Raw genomic sequence first — 20179 nt, 5'->3', positions numbered from 1 at the left:
TAGGCTCAGGCCCGAATCGAGGGTGTCCTGCAGCCCGCCTCCCTCACGTTCGCTGCTTCTCCTCGGGCACTGGAGGGCACCGCGGGACTCCCACCGCGCGGCCCCGCCGGCTAGGTCCTACGCGGTGGCCGGCTCCTTTGCGCCGCCCCCGGCTCTGGTGGCGGCGCATGCGCGGAGGGCTTCCTCATTACAGTCTTGGCTGCTCGCGCGGGGAGGGTGCACGACGGCGCCGCTGGTGTAGTGGTATCATGCAAGATTCCCATTCTTGCGACCCGGGTTCGATTCCCGGGCGGCGCAGGTTCATTTTGCGGTTTTGTTTTTTTTTTTTTCTCTCCCCATCTAAAAAACAAACTCTCGCCAACGCCAGAGATCTTAAAAGGAGAGAAAACCCGAAACCAAGTGAAGGCGCCCAGTTCGGCGCAGAGCTGACACACATTTTAGAGGGCGACAGGTTCCCTAAAAACCTTGGATGGCCGTGAGCTAGTGGGCACCTTGGCTAAGGCGCCTGTAAGCCAGCAAGCCACGTTCGCCGTCCAGCGCCGCCACCCACCGCTGAGCCGCTCCTCACCGTGCCTCTGGCGGCTACAGACCCCTTACCGGGGGGCGCGCGTGCTCCTGGGAGTTGTAGTTTATCAGCTCTCGACGCGCCCCGCGGCATCCGGACTACAGCTCCCGACGTGCCCCGCGGCGGCCCGGCCCCCGCTCCCGACGTGCCGCGCGCTGGGTCGCGGCGGGGAGGACCTGCGGCCGCGATGCTGGTGGCGGCGGCCGCGGAGCGAAACAAGGAGCCCATCCTGCACGTGCTGCGGCAGTACCTGGACCCGGCCCAGCGCGGCGTCCGCGTGCTCGAGGTGGCTTCGGGCTCCGGCCAGCACGCGGCGCACTTCGCTCGGGCCTTCCCCCTGGCGGAGTGGCAGCCGTCGGACGTGGACCAGCGCTGCCTGGACAGGTGCAGCGCCCGGGGCGCCCCGAGAGCCTCCCCTGCGGCCACTCCGATGGGTGCGGCGGGCCCCGGGCTCCGAGGGTGCGGGATGGGAGCCTGGGGGTGCCGGCGGGGCAGACCCCAGCTGTGCAGCCCCCGCGGCTGCGGAAGTGGGTGGGCCTCGGGGTCCCCCTTCCCGGCTGCTTTGGGTCTCCGCTCCGCGACGCGACCCCCAGCCTCCCCTAAGAATGCCTGTTCGGTGTCGGAAAGGCGGGTGGGCAGGACTCGGCCCCCACCCAGGCGCTCCCCTCCCGCAGCATCGCGGCCACCACGCAAGCCCAGGGTCTGACCAACGTGAAGGCCCCGCTGCACCTGGACGTGACGTGGAGCTGGGAGCACTGGGGCGGGATCCTGCCGAAGTCGCTGGACCTGCTGCTCTGCATCAACATGGCCCACATTAGCCCCCTGCGCTGCACGGAGGTCTGTGGGCGCCCCTCACAAGGGTCTCTGCCCAGGTGCCCCTCACCCTGCATCGGGGATGCCAGATTCACCCCCATCACAGTCGGGTGAGGGTCTCCAGCCTCAGGGACTGGTTTGTTTTGGGGCAGCGCCTCACTGCCATCCTGTCCCCTACTCCCCAGGGGCTCTTCAGAGCAGCAGGACACCTGCTCAAACCCAAGGGCCTGCTCATCACCTATGGGGTGAGTGGGCCTGCCCAGGGTGGGCCTCCCCCTCACAGTCACAGCTGCTTTCCTGCCCTACTCAGATTCCTCCCTCCTGGACGCCCTGCCCCCCACCAGCCACCAGCATGGCCTCCCCTCCACTTCCACTCTGCACCCCTCCCAGGTCAGCTGCCAGTCCCCCTACCACCTTGCCCACCAGCCTGGCCTTGGCTGCCTCCCTCTTGGGGACAGGGAGGGAGTGCCCATTTCCTTCTCCAGACCCCAGCCTGCAAGTGTGTCCCGAGCTCACTGGGAATAGCAGACCTTGGTCCAGTAGGCTGTGTCCCCTTCCCTACAGCCCTATGCCATCAATGGGAAGATCTCTCCCCAGAGCAACGTGGACTTTGACCTGATGCTGAGATGCAGGTCAGAGCTAGTGGCCCCGGGTCTGGCTCAGGGGGCAGGCAGGCTGGGTGGCACCCCCCAGGTAATGACCGCGTCTCCCCCGCTGTGCAGGAACCCGGAGTGGGGGCTTCGGGACACAGCCCTCCTGGAGGACCTGGGACAGGCCAGTGGCCTGTTCCTGGAGAGGATGGTAGGTGGGGAAGTGGGGGCCCAGGCAGCCTCTCTGGGGATTAAGGACTGTCCCCCAGCAAAGTGTTTCTCCAGGTGGACATGCCAGCCAACAACAAGTGCCTGATCTTCCGGAAAAACGAAGCCCCCCCCTTCACCCCGCATACCTGTATCCCCGCTGCCAAAGGCTCTGTGGGGCACAAACCCTAACTCCCTAAGCCGGGTCTTGTGGGCAACAGCCCCACCCAGTCTGTGCTCTCAGCTGGTAGCTGAAGGATCCAGCCTGCTCAGAATAAAGCACATCCTGCTGCTGGGTTGCCGGTGTCCACCCCGCCTTCTCCTAGGAGTACCTCGTGAGGGTGGGTGGGAGACGGGGTTTCCTCTGGGGTCAAGGGCCTGGGACATCCTGGTCCTTGCTGCTGGAGCTCGGGCAGTGGGCGTGGGGACGGGATGGCTGCTGAGGCAGGATGGAGCTGGTTGAAGGATGCAGGAGTGGGCTGGTGCTCCCGGGTGACCTTGTACCAAAGCCCCAGTGGGTGCCAAGGCATCAGCTGGAAACTGGCTGGGGGTGGGGCACCTGGAAGGGTGAGGGCCGCCCGACCAGCAGCAGCAAGCCAGGAGGTCTGGGGTACGGGGAGTGCGTTTATTCACCAGGACATCAGGCGGTGAAGGCCCATTGTGGGGGCTAGTCCTGGAAGCGGCTGAGCAGCTCACAGGCCTGCTTCTCCAGAAGCTCCGAGATCTTCTTGACGCGCTTCTCGCTGGCAGCGCGAACGTAGCTGCTGGCGTCCAGCACAGCCACGCCATCGCGCACCTCGCCCATGATGACCAGCGGCTCATCGCCTGCTGTCATGTTGGGGCAGGGGCAGGCCCAGTCCATGCCACTCAGTGTCACCTCCAGGTACTTGGTGCCCAAGAACTTGAGGCCCATCTTGTCATCCTTGAGCACATTCTCCAGCGCCACGCGGGCGATGCCACCAGCCACCTCGGGCTCCTCCAGCACCTCCGTGAGCCGCCCCACAATGGCGAAGTCGCTGCGGCACAGGCTCAGTGCCAGCTTGCTCCGGAGGCGGCAGGCGCGGCAGGGTGGCGTGCGGGGCACGGGGCAGGCGTCCTCACAGCTCTCACGGCTGTGGAAGTTGTTACCGTTGCCGTCACACCCGCCGTACATGAAGGGGTGGCACTGCTGCAGCAGCGGGCTGTAGGCCCAGCGCGGTTCCCAGCCCTGGCAGGGGCCCTGCACGGCAGGCAGCACACAGGCGTCGCCAGGGCCGCGGGCACAGGCCTGCTGGCATGCCTCATAGGTCTCGAAGCCCCGGGCCGCCCCGTCACAGCCACCGGCAGGGAAGGTCATGCAGCCACCCCGCTGCGGGTCAAAGTGCCAGAGAACAAGGTGTGGGGAGGCAGGGGAGGGGGAGGCGGGGCCTGTGCAGGTCTGCATGTCTGGCAGGCACTCAGTGGGGGCTGGGACACTGGGGGCCCTGTCCCTGGCCGGCTCTCGCTGGACCACAGAAAGCGGGAAGTCTGCCCGCAGCAGGCCTGCGGCGTTGCGCGCGGTGCAGGTGTACAGGCCGGCATCTTCGGGCCGCGCGTTGTAGAGCACCAGCTGCCCGATGCTGGTGACCACCACGTTGCCGTACATCTGGTCGGGACGCATGATCAGGTTCTCCCGCTGGTGACTCTGCTTCTCCCAGGTCACGGCAGGTGGCGGGCGGCCGCTGACGTCGCAGTGGAGGCTGGCCGTGCCCCCCACCTGCACCGCCTGCGGGGAGGGGCTGCTGTACAGGGCGGGAGGCACCGGTGCGGCCCCCGGCGTGGGGCGGGCGGTGGTCTCCGGCGGCCCCGGGCTGCTGGGCGGCCAGCTGAGCACGTGCTTACAAGGCACCACGTGCAGATGCAGGCCCCGCAGGCAGGCCTCGGCGTCCATGTAGCAGCGGTTGTAGTAGGTGAGGCCGTCCGAGGCGCAGGTGAAGCTGGGCTCCTTCTCACAGCGGTCGCGGCAGCGGCACACCGGCTGCCCGTCCCAGATGTCACAGTCGGAACCCTGCTGTGGGCACACGAAGCCCTCGCAGGAGGCCGCCGTGGTGGTGGGCGCGGCTGGGCTGTCCGGGAAGCGCGCTGCCACGCAGCTCTGCAGGCCGCACACGTTGCTGCAGCACTTCTCGGCGGCCGCACAGTCCTGGGGATGGAGGACGCTTAGGTGGGAGCCCCGATGCCCTCTGGCCCCGGGGGCTCCGGCCTGGCCCCTGTGTGGGGAGGCCCCTGCTCTGTGGCTGCCACCAGGACTGCCTCTCAGGGGACTCTGTCCTTTCCATCCCGTGGGAGGAGCCACGGCGCCAGAGGCGCCACATTGCTTCACCTTCCGGAATCCTCACACCCCCAAGCAAGTTCCGTTGTTTACATTGCACAGACGAGGAAACTGAGGCCCAAGGAGGGCGCATAGTGCTCAGGGCCACCCAGCAGGCAGTGCAGGCCAGACCAAAGGCTGATGATGGGCTGCAGCACCCCCACCAGTGTCTGCACTGGTCCCAGATGGGAGGAGAGGCAATGACGAGGCCGGTCGCTAAAGGAGGGTGGTGCCCAGGGTGAAGGGGAGGCATGTGGGGTGTGTGAGAGCTGGCGCGGGGAGGGGCCCTCATTGCTGAGACAAATGAGGGCAGCAATGGGGATGTCTCTGGGCCTGTCTGGTGGGGTCTCTCCCAGGCTGGCTGCCCCAAGCCCCGGGACCCCAGCCCAACTGCGCTCACCTGGTCCCTGCTGCACTCACGCTCACAGGTGCTCTGGGCGTCCACCCACAGGTTGGGGCTGAGCTGGTTGGGGCACACACCCGGGTGGCCCCCCGGCCCTGGCAGCAAGCCGGCCCCCAAGGTCAGCTGGAAGAGGAGCAGGAGAGGCAGGAGTGGCCGTGGGGTGGGCATGGGGGCCGCCGAGCCAGGGGGCAGGGGGGTGTGGCCACCAGCCCCTCCTCGGGCTCCTCTGAGCCCAACGTCCTGCAGGCATCCACCCTCCGTGCCTGTGGTCGGCGCCCCCACAAGGACCCCCGGGCTCCCTTTCACCCGAGGCCAAAGCCTGCAGCAGACGCTTGTCCTGACGCCCCTGCTGGGTCTCCCAGGTTCTCAGAGGCCGTCAGTGCAGTACTGGCTCCTCTCCAGTTTTAACCTGGCCCCTCTGTCTGAACCGTGTGGGGGCTTCCAGGCCCCGGTCAGCACAGGGTAGAGGGGAGGAGGTTGGGGAGGGGCCAGAGGCCCAGGAGCACAGAGCCACTGGCCATGAGGGTCACCGGGGGCGGAGAAGGGCTGGCTCTGGCCCGAGAGGGGGAGGGGAGGGGACCTGTAATCTGAGCCCCTTCCTACACACCCAGGACTGGGATCAGTCTCCTTGACGACCCTCCGGAGGGTGGGGGCAGGGCCAGCAATCCCAGCTTTTGTCCCCAGTGCCCTCTGGACCCCAGGCTCCTGTGCTGTGGGGGTGGCAGGCGCAGTTCCGCCCTGCAGTGCATGGCTGACCACAGCCTGGGTGTCTCAAGGCAGGTCCAGGCTGGCAATGGTCACGTGTGTCTAGGTCAGGCCGGGGGCGCCACTCTGCTCCTGGGAGGTTTCTTCCTCCACGGCTATGTTAAGGGGCCCAGGGGCCTGCAGGACTCCCAGCGCAGCCCCGCCTCCTCTGCTCTGCCACCCCTGGTGGGGTGGGGCCTGACACGACAGGACTGCGTTCCCAGGTACCCCATCCCTGAAACCAGGCTGAGGGCTTGGGGCTCAGGCCCAACCACAAGGCCGGGCAGGTGCAGCAGGAAGAGGCCTGCGGCCACCCACAAACACAAGAGCACCCCCGCACGCTGACGCTGGAGCTTCAGCCCACGCACTGCAGCCCTGGACGTAGCTCGGCGTGGGACGGCGCCACCTGAAGGAAGGCCAAGTCCAAGGGCGTCTGCAGCTGAAAAGAGCAGGCACTGAAGCCTAGCCTGCCGCCGTTCCCACCTCCACCCCCCACCAGCGGGCACACATCCCCCCAAGGCTGGCTCCTCCTCGTCGGGAGGGCAGGGGGCCAGCCTGACTGGTGCAGCAGGACAAAGGGCCGCCTGGAATCTGCCCTTCCAAACCCTCTGTGACTGCAGAGGTCTGGGGCCCCAGGGAGTGGTTTTCTCCGAGACCGGATGGAAAATGTCCCGACGACCCTGCGTCTGACCTCTGACCCGTGAGGCAGGGTAATAGGAGCCTCGTCTGGTCAGAATGAGTCCCAGACAGCCTCCAGGCGCCACAGTCCCTGCTCTACAAGGGTATCTGGGGTGGGCCCTGACAGCGCAGGGTGGGGCAGCTGGGCCAGATCCGAAACAGCGCTCCCTGCTGGAGCTGCCCGGGAGGGGCTTAAGGCCCGGATGTGCCCCCGGAACAGCACAGGTAGGGGCCTGAGCCAGAGACTGTGGTCCCTGTCCCGACTGGAGTGTCCCGTTCCGGGTCAGGTGTGACCTCCGGGGTGTCCACCCACCCCTGGGCTGGGCACGGCAGGCAGCCCAACATGGCCAGTGTGCAGGCGGCTCTCTTGCTGAGGGGGCCAAATGACTGCAGGGCCTGGCCTTTGGGGTCCCTGCTGCTGTTAGGGACAGTCTGCCCCAGGCTGCGGCTGGGGGCTGTGAGTGAGGGCTCAGCACAACCCCGCTGGGGCCCAGACCACCAGGAAGTGCAGAACGGCCGTGACCAGGCCCGGCCGCTCCAGCCCAGCTCCAGCCCTCACTTCCAGGTTAACCCAACTCACAGCTGCAGGTCGGCCGTCAGTCAGCGGGGGAAACAGAGGCAAAGCAAAGGCCAGGGGTCAGTTTGCCAGGTACAAAGCAGCACCGGCCCCTGGCATGGGGCACCGCCACTGCCAAGACCCACTCCCCCATACACAGAACACAGTGTGGGGACCACAGCTGAATCTGACATTTACTGTACAAAGAACGAACGGTTCGGAAAGAACAGGAACGGTGCGAGTGTCTAACAGCAGTGAGGGTAGTGTTGATACCGTGAATGGCGGCCCGTCTAGGTCTTGTTCATAATCCCAAACACAGGTCCTGCTGGCAGAACAGGACGGGGGGACGGGGAGGACAGGGACACTGGATCAGGAGGCCAGGCTTCCCTTACTCATCTGGCAGCTCACACAGGCCCTGGCCTGCATCTCCCAGGAATGGGCCATGCAGCTTCAAGTCCACTGGTGCCCGGTGCACCCTCCGTGGGGCCATCTTGGGAAGCATGCGCCGTGGAGTCCCAGCTGAGGGGGCCCTGGGCCCCCGGAGGGCTCCTTCTGCGTGTTAGCCATGCCATGCCGTGCGGCCTGAGGGCAGGAGGTAGAGGTGAGCACCGGTGCTGCGGGTGTGTGCAGGGGTGGGGAGGGCAGTCCCAGGCGACTGCAACCCTGCAGAGGGGCCACTGGGGGCAGGTGTGGCAGAAGCACTGGGCGGAGGAGCAGCCAATGGCTTCAGAAGAGCAGTGGCCGGCCCTGCATGCCTGGGGCTCGGCAGCAGCGCCGGGCTGGTGGGGGCTTTGAGGAGGGGCCTGGCCTGAGGCCCCCACACGGACATGGCCAAGGCAGTTCCAGGCGCGTCCCTAAGAAGCAGGTCAGGATGGTCCCGACACCGGGTGACCTCACAGGAGAGCAGCAGCTGTGGGGACACCAGAGCCAGCGACAGAAGCTGCCAAGAACAGGAGACTACCCTCAGGTGCAGGGGTCCAGATGCCACCAGAGGCAGGTGGGCTGCAGCCGGTCAAGTATTTGTAAGTCCACAGATAGCTCTGCACTCTCCAGGGTGGGAGAGATACTGATCTGAGTTTTGAGTGGTAAACGTCCCCAAAGGTGTCACATCAAAGGTTCTCAGCCCCATGTAGGAAGAAGGGATTTGGGGAGCAAAAACAGTATGTGCTCCCAGGCGCACCTCACTTCTCCCCTCTCCTGAGTGTTGCTTGGGCTCTGACCACAGGGCCACACCCTCCATCCACTGCCAGCACGGTGACCACTGAGGTCGGAGTGGCCCATGGGAGCCAGGGCCGAGGTCACCCAAGCTTCCAGAGGGAGCACCGACCCCGTCTGCTCTGCCAGCCTCTGAGCAGCCCTGCCATTCGCAGTGCGTGGATTCACAGGGCGACTCCTTCCCATCGCTGTCACAAATCCCCTCCTGAGGCGTCCCAAGTGTGTCCCCATGGCTGGTGTGGCCATGAAGTCACCAGTGCACCACAGGGACACACGCAGGCTTCCCTGAAGGCCCCTTGAAAATGTACAAAAAGGGTGGAGTGTTCTGTATATAAATAAGAAAGGCAAGTCAGGCTCTCCACCGGCCGAGCTCAGGCAGTCGGAGAGGCCCAGCTTGTTTCAGACCAAGATTCCCAGAAGCACCAGCAGCCCAGCCGCGTCCCCTCCTCCCACCTGCCACACGTGCTCCGTGCGTGCTCCTCCCCACACCCGGCTCAGGTGCGGGGAAAGCCTAGTGCTTCTGAGGCAGCTCTGTGGCCAGTCTTCACACAGGCAGCACTGGCCCGGCGTCGCTGCGGGAGTGTCCACCTTGAGCCCTCCCGGCATCTGCACAGGTGGCCCACCCATCTCTGCTAGGAGATCTTGCAGTTGCTCCGTGAGCAGTTCTGCGGGGGGCTCTGGGGCGGGCGGATGGACTTGGACCTCTTGAGGCTGTTCCCCTTGCTGCCGCTGCCCCCAGCCCCACTGGCCAGGGAGTAGGAGCGGCCGTGCATCATGACCGCGTTCATGCCGTTGGCCATCGAGAAGGACTTTAGGTGGCTCTTGATGGTGACAGGCAGTGGAAGCTTGTCGATGAGGTGCACAGGGGTGCAGGAGACGATGGCCCGGCAGCAGAGGTCCTGCAGGCTGAACACTGCAGGGCAGGGGGAGCGTCAGACCATGGGGCTGTGGTGGGGAGTTCCCGAGCAGGGAGATGCAAGGCACCCAAGGGATGCCTAGCGGTGTCCCCAGGACTGGGCTCCTGGAGCACCCAGACGCACACACCTCTCTGCCCAGCACAGATGTGTCCACTGGCACCCTGTCCCCTGCCTTGCTTGCTAAAGCCAGGCATGCTGGGGGTGCTGCAGTGGGGTTCCAGAGGCTGCTCTGCCCAGCTCCTGGCCTGGACCCCGCAGCTCCCAGTGTGAGGGCTGTGTGAGCTGACCCTTCAAGCCGACCTGCTCTGGAGGCTCTTCTGTACCTCTGGTTGGGTTCTGAATCAATCTGGCTTTACTGTGACCAGCTCAAGTCTGCAGAGCTGGGGAGAGGAGCTCCGTAGGGATGGGGGCTGGGTTATGATGGCCCAGGGTACAACTCGGCTCTTCACGGCTCCCCGTGTTTGCTCTTTTTGTTTTTTGAGACAGGGTCTCACTCTTTGGTCCAGGCTGGAGTGGAGTGGTATGATCTCGGCTCACCACAACCTCCACCTCCCGGGTTCAAGCAATTCTCCTACCTCAGCCTCCCAAGTAGCTGGAACTACAGACACGCGCCACCACGCCCAGTTAATTAATTAATTAATTAATTATTTTTTAAGACAAGGTTTCACCATGTTGGTCAGGCTGGTCTTGAACCCCCGACCTCAGGTGATTCGCCCGCCTTGGCCTCCAAAGTGCTTGGATTACAGGCGTGAGCCACCATGCCCGGCCACGCCCAGTTAATTTTTGTATTTTTAGTAGAGATAGGGTTTTGCCATGCTGGCCACGCTGGTCTTGAACTCCTGACCTCAGGTGATCCACCTGCATGGCCTCCCAAAGTGCTGGGATGACAGGCATGAGCCACAGAGCCCGGCCTGAGCTTCCTCTTAAGAGGGACACTGACACTGTCAGCCACCCTCTCTCTGCCCAGCAGCGAACCCTTCGGGGAAGCACTACGAGAACAGCAGTACCACCTCCCTGAGGAGGTTTCTCTGGGGCCTCTGATCAAGGACGTGGTCTGCCAGAAAAGCAGACGAAACAACACAAGGCTGCAGGAATGGCCCCTGTACTCCTCTGAAGGGAGGATACCAGCCCCAGAACCAGGGAAGGAGCGTGAACGCACTGCCTGCACCAGCAATGCCAGGACCTCACAGGCACAGCAAAGCGCGGAGGCCACTGCGGCACCCTGAGAGAGGTGCCCGCTGGCGCTGCTGCCTCTGCCCCACGGCTGCTCTTACCAAGTCACTGCCCTGCCGCCAGCCAACTCCCTACTGCGTGTGGCCAAGGGACCCGCCTGAACCTCACTCACGGGGCCTCACTGCCCCCCCCCCACCACCAGCCTCCGCAGCCCGGGGCTCCCCGCCCACCCACCTCGGTTGGGCCTCCAGATCTTCTCCATGCCGTGCCGCATGAGCACAATGCGGGACAGCTCCGTGAAGGACTCAATGACGTTGAAGTTGCACAGAGGGCTGACCTCGAAGAAGGTCATGCAGTTCTTCTCCGCGTAGGCGCGGGCCTGCTCCGTCGGGACTTGGCGCTTGAAGGCCAGGTGCAGCCGGTTTCCAACCAAGATCCGGGGCACTCCGGGCGCATGCTGGGGGCACAGAACTCAGCAGAGGCACGAACGCAGGGCGCCACCCACCCCTCAGCCGTGGCAGGGCCCTCACTGTTGGGACAGATGGGGTGGGGGCCGCGGGAGGTCGAGGGGGGCAGAGCCCAGGGCTCAGGCCCCACAGTACAGGCCCTTATGGGTGGCCCCAGAGCCCCTGGCCAGTACCCGGCCGTCAAGTGCACAGTGACCAGCATGCGCAGGCGCAGGCTGTGGGGCAGTGAAGGGCTCAGAGCTGGGGCCACAGGAGGGGCAGCAGGCGTGAATACAGAGCCTCCCTGGGGCCCAGGCACCTCCATGCAGCCTGCCTTCCCCAGGCGGGCTCCCCCAACCCAGGCCTACCTCGTCGATCTCCTTGATCCAGCGGTCGATGCCGTCAAAGGACCAGCGGTTCGTGATGTCATACACCAGGAGGATCCCCTGCAACAGAGACCTGGGGGATCAGCAGGGGTGCAGAGGCCACCGACACGCACGACCAGCCCAGGCCCAGGGGTGCTCAGGTGTAGGGGACGTGGCTCCCGGGCAGGGCCAAGGATGCTTAGGACCTGGTGGTTGGGCAGACAGGTGGTGCCCTCCACGCAGCCCTGCCTCCCACCCTGCCCTCACCCGGCAAGGACAGCAGCAGAAGGGGGCACGCCTTCCATGGTGTCATCAACGCTGCCTCCCCTCGCTCCCCTGGAGGCAACAGCCTGGGCAGGCAGATGAGGGGTCCTGGCGGCTGGGGGACGTGAGGCCTGGAGCTGCAGCTGTGGAAGCTAAATATCCCCTCGGCCAGTCCATCAGTGAACTCCCCCTGGGCGTACTCAGGACAGAGCTGAGTGGGGCATTTCTGAGTTTTCCAACCTAAAACTTGGAAACCAGAATGCCAGTCACCCCAGGACAGTTTCTGTGAAGCTCCCCCAGCTACAGGCAGAGCAGGATTTGCCACGGGGACTTCCTGCCACGTCCCTTAGAGACCAATTACTTGGAGCTCAGCTTTGGGCTGTTTCTGCCTGCCCTAAATATCGCCGCAGTGACAGTCGTGGCTCTCCAGCAGCATAGGGGAGCACACTGCTCACACTCAGAGCCCCGCTGGGCAGAACGGAGCCCTAACCCCACCTCTCCCCACTGTCCACTCCCACCCTACAGTTCTTCAACCAGATCCAGCCAATGAGCTGGGATCCACCCCACTCCTAGGCTGACAAAACCTTCACAGAAGAGCCTGTCCCACACAGGGCAGGGAGGAAAGCGTGGCTGAGGCTGAAGGAAGAGGGCGCTCTCCACCTGAAAATCAGGGTCTTTAGAGCCTCTTAGAATCATCTTTCAATTTCTGGAAGACTCAAGCGTAGCCCCAGGTCCTGTTTAGAACAAGACTGAAATTGCTAAGCTCCTAGGGTGAAGGCCTTGCTTGGGATGGAGCAGCAGCTCAGGAAGGGCACCTCTTCTTGTGGGAGGCCCTTCGAGGACAGAGATGGCCAAGTCAGTCTGGTGGGCGATAAATCATGTTTGAGAATAAACGAATGCACACCCAGGGGTCAACCCTGTAGCGTGGGGCACAGGGACTGGGGGGGATGATTTGCTGCTAGGGCAGGGGGAGACTGGGGAGTGGGTCACCAAAGCGCACAACACAGCCCACCCTCCTGCGAGGCAAGCCCACGACTGGGAAATAACTGAGGATGCCTGTCACAGTGGCGTTGATAACAACGAGAAACCAGACACACATTAAATGTCCAGCCTCAGGGGACAGCCGAGTAAGCGGCGGTGAAATGTGCCGTGCAGATGGGAAACAGCAGCGGTGCATCTAGAAGCGTGCGTGCTGGCCAAGGAGGGAGGCACAGCCCACGTGAGGTGAGGACAGAGATCCCAGGCGCCGCAGACTGCACTTTCTTTTTTTGGGACAGGGTCTCACTCCGTCAAACAGGCTGGAATGCAGTGGTGTGACCATGGCTCACTGCAGCCTTGATATTCTCAGCCCAGGCAATCCTCCTGCCTCAGCCTCCCGAGTGGCTGGGACTATAGGTGTGAGTCACCACACCTGGCTAAGTTTTAAAAAAATTTTTTAGAGATGGGGTCTTGCTATCTTGCCCAGGCTGGTCTTGAACTCCCAGCCTCAAGTGATCCTCCTGCCTCAATGTCCTACAGTGCTGGGATGAGAGGTGTGAGCCAGTGCCCAGCCCAGCCTGATTTTTTTTTAAATAAAAATATAAACACACAATGAATTACACTGAAGAAGCTTATATGGACATAAAACAAATGCTAAAAGGCTGGAGAGGGAGTGATTTTTATGCTGACCTATGTTTTCTGTGGCAAACACCACTGTTCCCATGACACTGAAAACTCTAGAAAGAGAACAGAAGGTCCGCCTCCCGGCTGACGGCTGGCTCAGGCTCCAAGTGTGCTTGAGGCTGGGGGGCCCTGGCCACACCTCTCGGCTGCTGCCCTGAGCAGGCCCCTCCTTCCTGGGATGGCCACATCTGAGGGGCGGGGGTTACGGGCAGGGGCGATGGCACAGGAGGACACGAAGGCTTGCTCCAGCGTGGGTCATGGTAAGGCCACAGAGACCCAAATCACCACAGAGTGAGAAACCAAAAGGAGACTCTTGGCGATCAGGGCCCGCCTAATGAACTGCATGCTCAACTATGTATCCCAGGGCACAGGGGCAAATAAACTCTTCCTCTGCCTTCTATTTTCTAAAAATGATAACTGTAACACATACTCTGATTTTTTAAATGCTAGCAAGTTCAGCTGGGCACGGTGGCTCATGCCTGTTATCCCAGCACTTTGGGAGGCTGAGGAGGGCAGATCACAAGGTCAAGAGATCGAGACCGTCCTGGCCAACATGGTGAAACCTTGTTTCTAATAAAAATACAAAAATTAGCTGGGTATGATGGCACATGCCTGTAATCCCAGCTACATGGGAGGCTGAGACAGGACAATCACTTGAACCTGGGAGATGGAGGTTATAGTGAGCCGAGATTGCACCATTACGCTCCAGCCTGGAGACAGAGCAAGACTCCGTCTCAGGAAAAAAAAACAAAAAAACTCGTAAGCAAGTGCTCTAGAGGATGAATCAGGACAAGCTCTCCCTGCTCTACGCCCCTCCAGGAGCCACTCTGGACAGTCAGTTTCCTCAGCGTCTGCGGACGTGTCCACGGTGCCACTCCCACCTCTCGGGCAGGGTCGGGGCCCGGGCACTGTTCCCACCCGCACATCCTGGGCTCAGGCCCAGCCCCCTCGCCTGCTCATTAGCTGGTACTGCACTGGCTCAAGGTAACACTGGCAATACACATCTGAGTGCATTTACACTTTTTTTGTTCAACTCGACCTACAAGAGAAATTCCCAGAAGTAGAACTGCTGGGCCAAAGAGTGGGTGCCCTTTTTGCTATCATTTTTTACTGAGCTGTAACTTACAAAGCAGAAAATGTAAAGATCCAAGGTTTGAACATTTTCATGAATTTTGACAAACAGATGCACCTTCCATCCATGTGGGTCAAGCTCCCAAGGTACAGCCTGCCAGAGTGAAGCCCTCCTGCCTGCATCCCCACACCCAGGCTCTGCTCAGAAGCAAGAGACATGGAAAATGGGAGGTACTGCCCAGCGGTCCCCACTCACGTCTGCCTGCCTGTGCGCCACCAAGCCAGCAGCACACAGGCCTCCGGTACCACTCTCCACATAAACCCTTCTTAGGGAAACAAACTCACGCTTCTGTCCCGAAGGAGACACGGCACTTGGCCACACCCTGCTGCTAAGCCCGCTGACCCCTGTGGGTAACCCCCCATCCAGGTACCATGGAAGGAGAGCTAAGCAGAATCCTGGCACAATTAAGGCCTGAAGAGTATCTGTTATTTCCTTTTATATAATCCTTTATATACTCATATATTAGTTTACAGAATTAGGGCTTGGAAAACATCTATTTATAGTGTTACTACTCGGTTATTTCCCTTTATATAATCCTCTCTATATAATCATGTCAGTTCATAGAGTGCCTAAGGAAAATTTTACTCCTCAGTCATTCCCTATACATATATATAACTATATCTCAGTTCATAGTCGGAGGAATGCCTAGAGTGGACACAGTACAGAGCATGAATTAAGGAATAAGCAGCTTATAGTCGGAGGAATGTCTGGAGCAGACACAGTGCAGAGCATGATTTCAGGGAAAACGGTTACACCAGGACAAGAATCCGTGGCCCAGGCGACAGCGTTCAGTATCGGAAAGATACACGCTGGATGGCAGGCTTAGGGCAAGAGCCACTCCTCCTGATGAAGGAGTTGTAGGACCTTGCTCCAGTTCTTGTGGAGGGCTGCCCTCAGACCGCCAATCCCTCAAGCATCTGAGGGCTCAAAACCCCTCTGGATAATCGCACCTTGGTGACTGTGAACTTTATCAGCTCTTGTTACTGTGCTGCTCAAAAAGCATTCCCCCATAGAACCCATTGGAAGCTGCCAGCAGGTGGCAGTAACCCTGGCAGCTCTGTCACTGCTGTGGACTTAAGCATCCTCCTATAGATACCCTTAGAAGTAGCTTGCCCATAGATAGAGGTATTGCGCACTGCACCCTCTTCACTGCGCATGGCCCACCTTCAAGCCTCGGTGACCTAATGGGGGTGGACCCCTTACTGCACATGGCCCTTGCCTTCATGGGAATGGGCCTCTTGCTGCGCACTGTCCTCCTAGCCTAGGTGACCTAATGGGGGTGGACCCCTTGTTTTATTGCTCACGACCCTATCACTATCCTTAGAGATGACTTCACTCACTGCCCTGCCCCCTAACCTATACACAATAAATATACACACTTCTGGACATTCGGGGCTTTGCCTGACTCTGCTTATAGGTGGCGTGGCCTCCCTGAGCCCAGCTGTGTTCTCCTTGTACTTCTGTGTCCTGTCTCTTTATTTCTCAGATCCTGTGCCTCAGCACAGCATAAGGGACACCCCATGACCCTGTGGGGCCCTCAGCCCTACAACCCCAAATTCTCAGCTAAACAGGACGGCACGCCCCATCAGCCACACTGCAGGTACAAGGAGCCTGCCCCACCCTCCACACACCAAGCAAGCCCCAGGGACGCGCACCTGGGTGACCTGCTCATCCTGTCAGTGGCTGGCACTGCTTCTGAGAGGGACCGCCTCAGATCTCAGCAACAGAAAACCTGGACACGGGCAGGAAGCCTAGGAAGCTTGGCCTTTGACAGAACGTAAAGGTCCTTGTGGGAAGAGCCACGGGACTGCTGCTGTGTGACAGGTGACAATAGTGGGTGGTGGCCAGTGGCCTTCATTGGTGCCATCTGCAAGACCCAGGCTGTGGGACCTGCCAGGCCTCTCCACTGGCAACAGAGGGCGGCAGAGTGACGGACCTGGCTGGGACAGACAGTCCTTGCTGGCGTCTTGTCAAGGGCTGTGGGAGAAGCAGTGCTGCAAACCCCGGCTCTGCGCCTCGGCCGGATGCGCCCTCACCTCATCACCGCTCACCAGGCAGGAGAGACGCAGCAGAGGGGTGGGCTCCCGGGGTGGCCCCGATGCTCAGTCATGGCAGCCAGAGGCCTCGCCATGGGGCTCAGGTGCTTCTCCCAGGGCGAGGCTGCCAGGAAGCACCTGGCATCCTCCACCAAAGACCAACATGTGCACCTGGGTCTGCAACCTGCTCCTCTTATCCAGAAAATAACAGCTAAGAAATTCCAGAATCAACAAGGCAAAACAAAGCCATAACCGGTTGTGCCGGATGCTTTGGAAAGAACACGGAGATGATAACAGAGCCTGCTTTCCAGAACCTCAGCCTGGCTCATGCAGAGCCTGTGAACTGCCTTTTTTTTTTTTTTTTGAGATAGAGTCTCACTCTGTCGCCCAGGCTGGAGTGCAGTGGTGTGACCTTGGCTCACTGTAACCTCGCCTCCCGGGTTCAAATGATTCTTCTGCCTCAGCTTTCCGAGTCGCTGGGACTACAGGTGCACACTGCCATGCCCAGCTAATTTTTGTACATTTAGTAGAGACAGGGTTTTGCCATATTGGCCAGTTGGCCAGTCTGGTCTTGAACTCCTGACATCGTGATCTGCCCTCCTCAGCCTCCCAAAGTGCTAGGATTACAGGAGTGAGCCACCATGCCTGGCACTGCTTTTTTTTTTTTTTTAGTTCTCAAGCAGCTAAACAGAAATCACAGCTGCTGGCCCTCATGTCCCACAGACCTCCCTGTGTGGGAGCTGGGACACCCACAGCGGAGCCCCATCAGGTTCAGCTGCCCGCTGCCTTTCCCGGTATCTCCCCAACAACGCTTATTGTCACCCAAGATAAACATGCCCCATTTTCTTTACTTATTACCAAAATAGCAGGTGTTTACTGTAGAAAAACTATGAAATATTTAAAAGCAAAAGGAAGGCAATCGAAGGCGTTTTTGCAGACATGAATCACCCACACAGCTCCTCCGTCCTGTTTCTCTTTTTTTTTTGAGACAGAGTCTAGTTCTGTCACCCAGGCTGGAGAGCAGTGGCACGATCTCGGCTCACTGCAACCTCCTTCTCCCAGATTCAAGCGATTCTCCTGCCTCAGCCTCCCAAGTAGCTGGGACTACAGGTGCCCACCACCACACCCAGCTACTTTTTATAGTTTTAGTAGAGACAGGGCTTCAGTGTATTGACCTGGCTGGTCTCCAACGCCTGACCTCGTGATCGTCCCACCTCGGCCTCCCAAAGCACTGGGATTACAAGCGTGAGCCACCTCATCTGGCCACAGTTCCTCCTTTAATAGCAAGCAGGGCCCGAGGAATGCACCTTTGCGTCTTTCACTCGCCAGTTCCGTGCATCACAGCCATGTCACTCAAGTTCTCCATGGGGCTGGCACAGAGCCTGCAGGCCCTTCTGCTACCATGAGGGAGTCACCAACATCTCTGAGGGAACTCCTGGGACAGGGTGCTACCCTGCCCACCCTGGGGTCCTTCCCACCCACCCCCAGCAGGTAGAAAACAGCAGAGCCGACACCGACTACACTTCAGTGCAGAAACAGAAGGAAATGAGCTTGCCGGGGAATGAAGCTCCAGCGTCTGTCCCCCTCCCACCTAGGGCACCTTCCTGCCCAGGGCAGACCCACCTGAGCCAGAAGCTGCACAGCGCACACCTAAATCTTCCCCCAAAGATCCAGATTCCAGACCCAGGCAGCCTCCCTGGGCCCACACGGGGGGCTCCAGGCTCTGGACCTGGACCTGGAGGATCTCCCTCGGCTCTTCCAGAAGTCTCGGGGCATCACAGACGGGACTGACCTGCTCGAATCCCTCTCATTGAAGCAGCAACAACAGTGGCCATGGCAGGTCTGTTCCAATGGGCTTCACGTCCTTTCCCCTCCTCCTGGCCTCATATTCACCAGCAGATCCCGTCAGCACAAAAGCGTGCTGGAAGCCCAGAGGAGACAGAGAGAAACCAGGGTGGCCTAGCACACCTGCCACACCTGTGCACACACCTGCACACACATGGCCCTGAGTGCACCAACCATGCCTGTAATCCCAGCTACTCAGGAGGCTGAGGCAGGAGAGTCACTTGAACCTGGGAAGGGGAGGCTGCAGTGAGCCAAGATCACGTGTGCCACTGCATTCCAACTTGGGTGACGGAGTGAGGCTCTGTCTCAAAACAATCAAACAAAAAACGTGAAAATATCCTTAGAAAGTGTTTGGGAGTTTGACAGGACAGCAACTCACATCCAGAAAGAATCAGGAGAAACATCCTTGTGAAAAGCAACAGAAAGAGCAGTGCTGGTCTTACCTGAGCGCCCCTGGAGTAGGACCTGAAGATGGTGCAGAAGCGGCCCTGGCCCGACGTGTCCCTGAAACACATGGGGAGGGGATGGGCAGGGGCCACGGCAGTGCAGCCTCCACGCCTGCACTGTGGTCCCTGTGAGAGGCTCACCTCCTGGCCTCGTCTTCCTGCCCCCCAGATGTCCTGAGGGGAGTGGGCAGCTGGGACAGGTTCAATGGGGCTGTGCTAAGGGGCATCATCTGCACAGGTCACAGCAGCCTGGCGCCATGCCGCTGAGCCAGGCAGGCAGCAGAAGGAGCCTCCGCCTACCTGGTGAGTGAGCGAGCTCCCCAAATGAACCCGGGAGCCCCAGGAAACTGTCCTGACAGGCTGGGGAACCCCACCCCTGTGGGAATTTACATCTCAACACTCAAGTTCTGGGAAATGCATTTTTTTTTTTTGAGACAGAGTCTCACTCTGTCATCCAGGCTGAAGAACTGTGACTTAATCTCTGCTCACTGCAACCTCCATCTCCTGGGCTCAAGCAAGTCTCCTGTCTCAGCCTCCCAAGTAGCTGGGATTACAGGTGCCCACCACACCTGACTAACTTTTGTATTTTTAGAATAGACAGGGTTTCACCATGTTGGCCAGGCTGGTCTCGAACTCCTGACTTCAAGTGATCCGTCCTCCTCTGTCTCCCAAAGTGCTGGGATTACAGGGGTGAGCCACCGTGCCCAGCCAGGAAATGCACTTTAAGGTGAAGCCAGCAGAAGCGGAGGGAAGGGGCCCACAGCCACCATGGAATCAGGTCCTCTGGGGCAGAAAGGAAGCTGGGATCTCTGGGAACACTGCCCCGAACTTTTGCCTTTTGCCTCTTGGAGCAAAATCCATTCTATGTTTAAACAGGGGCTGTGTAAGTGGCTCTTCCAAGTGAAATGTAAACAGGATACCTTCCTGTTTCTCTAAGGTTCCAACCTTCCTTCGGCATTGGCGTCCCCACCCCGGAACTGAAGTGCTGCAGCCCCAACTCACCAGAGCTCCAGCTTCACGCGCCGGCCGTCCAGCAGGATGGTGGTGGTCTTGTAGTCGATCCCTGGGAGGAAGCACAGAGCACTGAGGGGACGTGCCATTCCTGGAGCAAGTGCCCTGGAGACCAGCCTTGGCCACCCGCCTTGCAGAGCCGAGACCCATGCAGAGGATGTGGAGAAGCAGCTCCCCCCACACTCGGCCAGTGGGACAAGGGGCAATCTCGGGGTTCTGGCCCAGCAACCTAGGCCTGCCCACTTCTGCACACGGGCCATGGGCAAAGCAGGGCAGGGCAGAGCAGAAGCATGATCGGAACGGGGTCAGGCCATTGGGGCCCCACGGCCTGCCAGGCCAGCCTCTCCATGGGCACGGCTTGCCAGGAACGGGGCCTCCCTCCACCTGTGGCCTGCACCAGGTGCCAGGCATAGGGCCTCTCCCTCAGAGGGCACTGGGCAAAGGCAGGATGTGGACTCCAGCGTGTCTGGAGAAAGAGCAGTGCCTTATTTCCAGCCTGGCCTACTTGGTATGCATTTTGAAATTGAACTCTCGAAGGCAAATGTGTTTCCAAGTCTTGGTTTGCAGAGCCCAGGAACTGACAAGTGCAGCATGCCAGCACCGGGGAGGGCCGAGCAAGTTTAAAAACGCTGCTGCTCAGGACTGACCCCGGACAGCCACCAGCCTGCCGACCACCTCGCTACTTTTTCTTTTTTGCTGTTGTTGTTGTTTTAATTGTGTTTTGGCCAATTTCCCTGGGTATTTTCTGTTTTTTTTTTTTTTTTTTTTTTTTTTTTTTTTTT

At 60.4% G+C, this 20179-nt stretch overlaps 3 protein-coding genes and 1 non-coding gene across 7 annotated transcripts in view; 2 read left to right on the top strand and 2 right to left on the bottom strand.

Moving 5' to 3' along the window:
* Positions 1 to 226: 226 nt before the first annotated feature.
* TRNAG-CCC lies at positions 227 to 297 on the top strand. Its single transcript has one exon. It is a non-coding gene; the product is annotated as a tRNA-Gly (tRNA).
* A 384-nt stretch (positions 298 to 681) lies between these two features.
* Positions 682 to 2471, top strand: METTL26 (methyltransferase like 26). 3 transcript variants are annotated; one of them, XM_032269441.1, is made up of 6 exons: positions 683 to 949; positions 1240 to 1402; positions 1564 to 1623; positions 1943 to 2010; positions 2101 to 2179; positions 2254 to 2471. In XM_032269441.1, exons 1-6 carry the CDS (start codon positions 753 to 755, stop codon positions 2365 to 2367), a joined length of 681 nt encoding a protein of 226 aa, XP_032125332.1. In that variant the 5' UTR covers positions 683 to 752; the 3' UTR covers positions 2368 to 2471. The 3 variants fall into 3 exon arrangements, with proteins under 3 accessions (XP_032125334.1, XP_032125332.1, XP_032125333.1); XM_032269443.1 differs by lacking the exon at positions 1943 to 2010 and having other exon boundaries at positions 682 to 949; positions 2254 to 2375; XM_032269442.1 differs by lacking the exon at positions 1564 to 1623.
* A 106-nt stretch (positions 2472 to 2577) lies between these two features.
* WFIKKN1 (WAP, follistatin/kazal, immunoglobulin, kunitz and netrin domain containing 1) lies at positions 2578 to 5829 on the bottom strand. Its single transcript, XM_032269444.1, has 2 exons — positions 4905 to 5829; positions 2578 to 4336 (listed from the first exon to the last, which is right to left on the bottom strand). Exons 1-2 carry the CDS (start codon positions 5073 to 5075, stop codon positions 2843 to 2845), a joined length of 1665 nt encoding a protein of 554 aa, XP_032125335.1. The 5' UTR covers positions 5076 to 5829; the 3' UTR covers positions 2578 to 2842.
* Positions 5830 to 7058: 1229 nt separating this feature from the next.
* Positions 7059 to 20179, bottom strand: part of RAB40C (RAB40C, member RAS oncogene family) — a 36627-nt gene continuing 23506 nt past the window's right edge. The window contains exons 2-6 of one of the 2 annotated variants that reach the window (XM_032269439.1): positions 19389 to 19449; positions 18384 to 18444; positions 11005 to 11082; positions 10425 to 10647; positions 7059 to 9013 (exon numbers count right to left, since the gene is read on the bottom strand). In XM_032269439.1, the coding sequence (XP_032125330.1) occupies positions 8733 to 9013; positions 10425 to 10647; positions 11005 to 11082; positions 18384 to 18444; positions 19389 to 19449 (704 nt within the window). In that variant the 3' untranslated portion in view covers positions 7059 to 8732. The remainder of the gene's footprint in view (positions 9014 to 10424; positions 10648 to 11004; positions 11083 to 18383; positions 18445 to 19388; positions 19450 to 20179) is intronic. The other variant, XM_032269440.1, reaches the window with a different exon arrangement.

The sequence above is a fragment of the Sapajus apella genome, unplaced genomic scaffold, assembly GCF_009761245.1.
Source record: "Sapajus apella isolate SASKATOON/1434 unplaced genomic scaffold, GSC_monkey_1.0 scaffold192, whole genome shotgun sequence".
NCBI lineage: Eukaryota > Metazoa > Chordata > Mammalia > Primates > Cebidae > Sapajus > Sapajus apella.
Note: the sequence above shows the minus strand (reverse complement) of the source record. Positions and strands in the feature narration are given on the sequence as shown.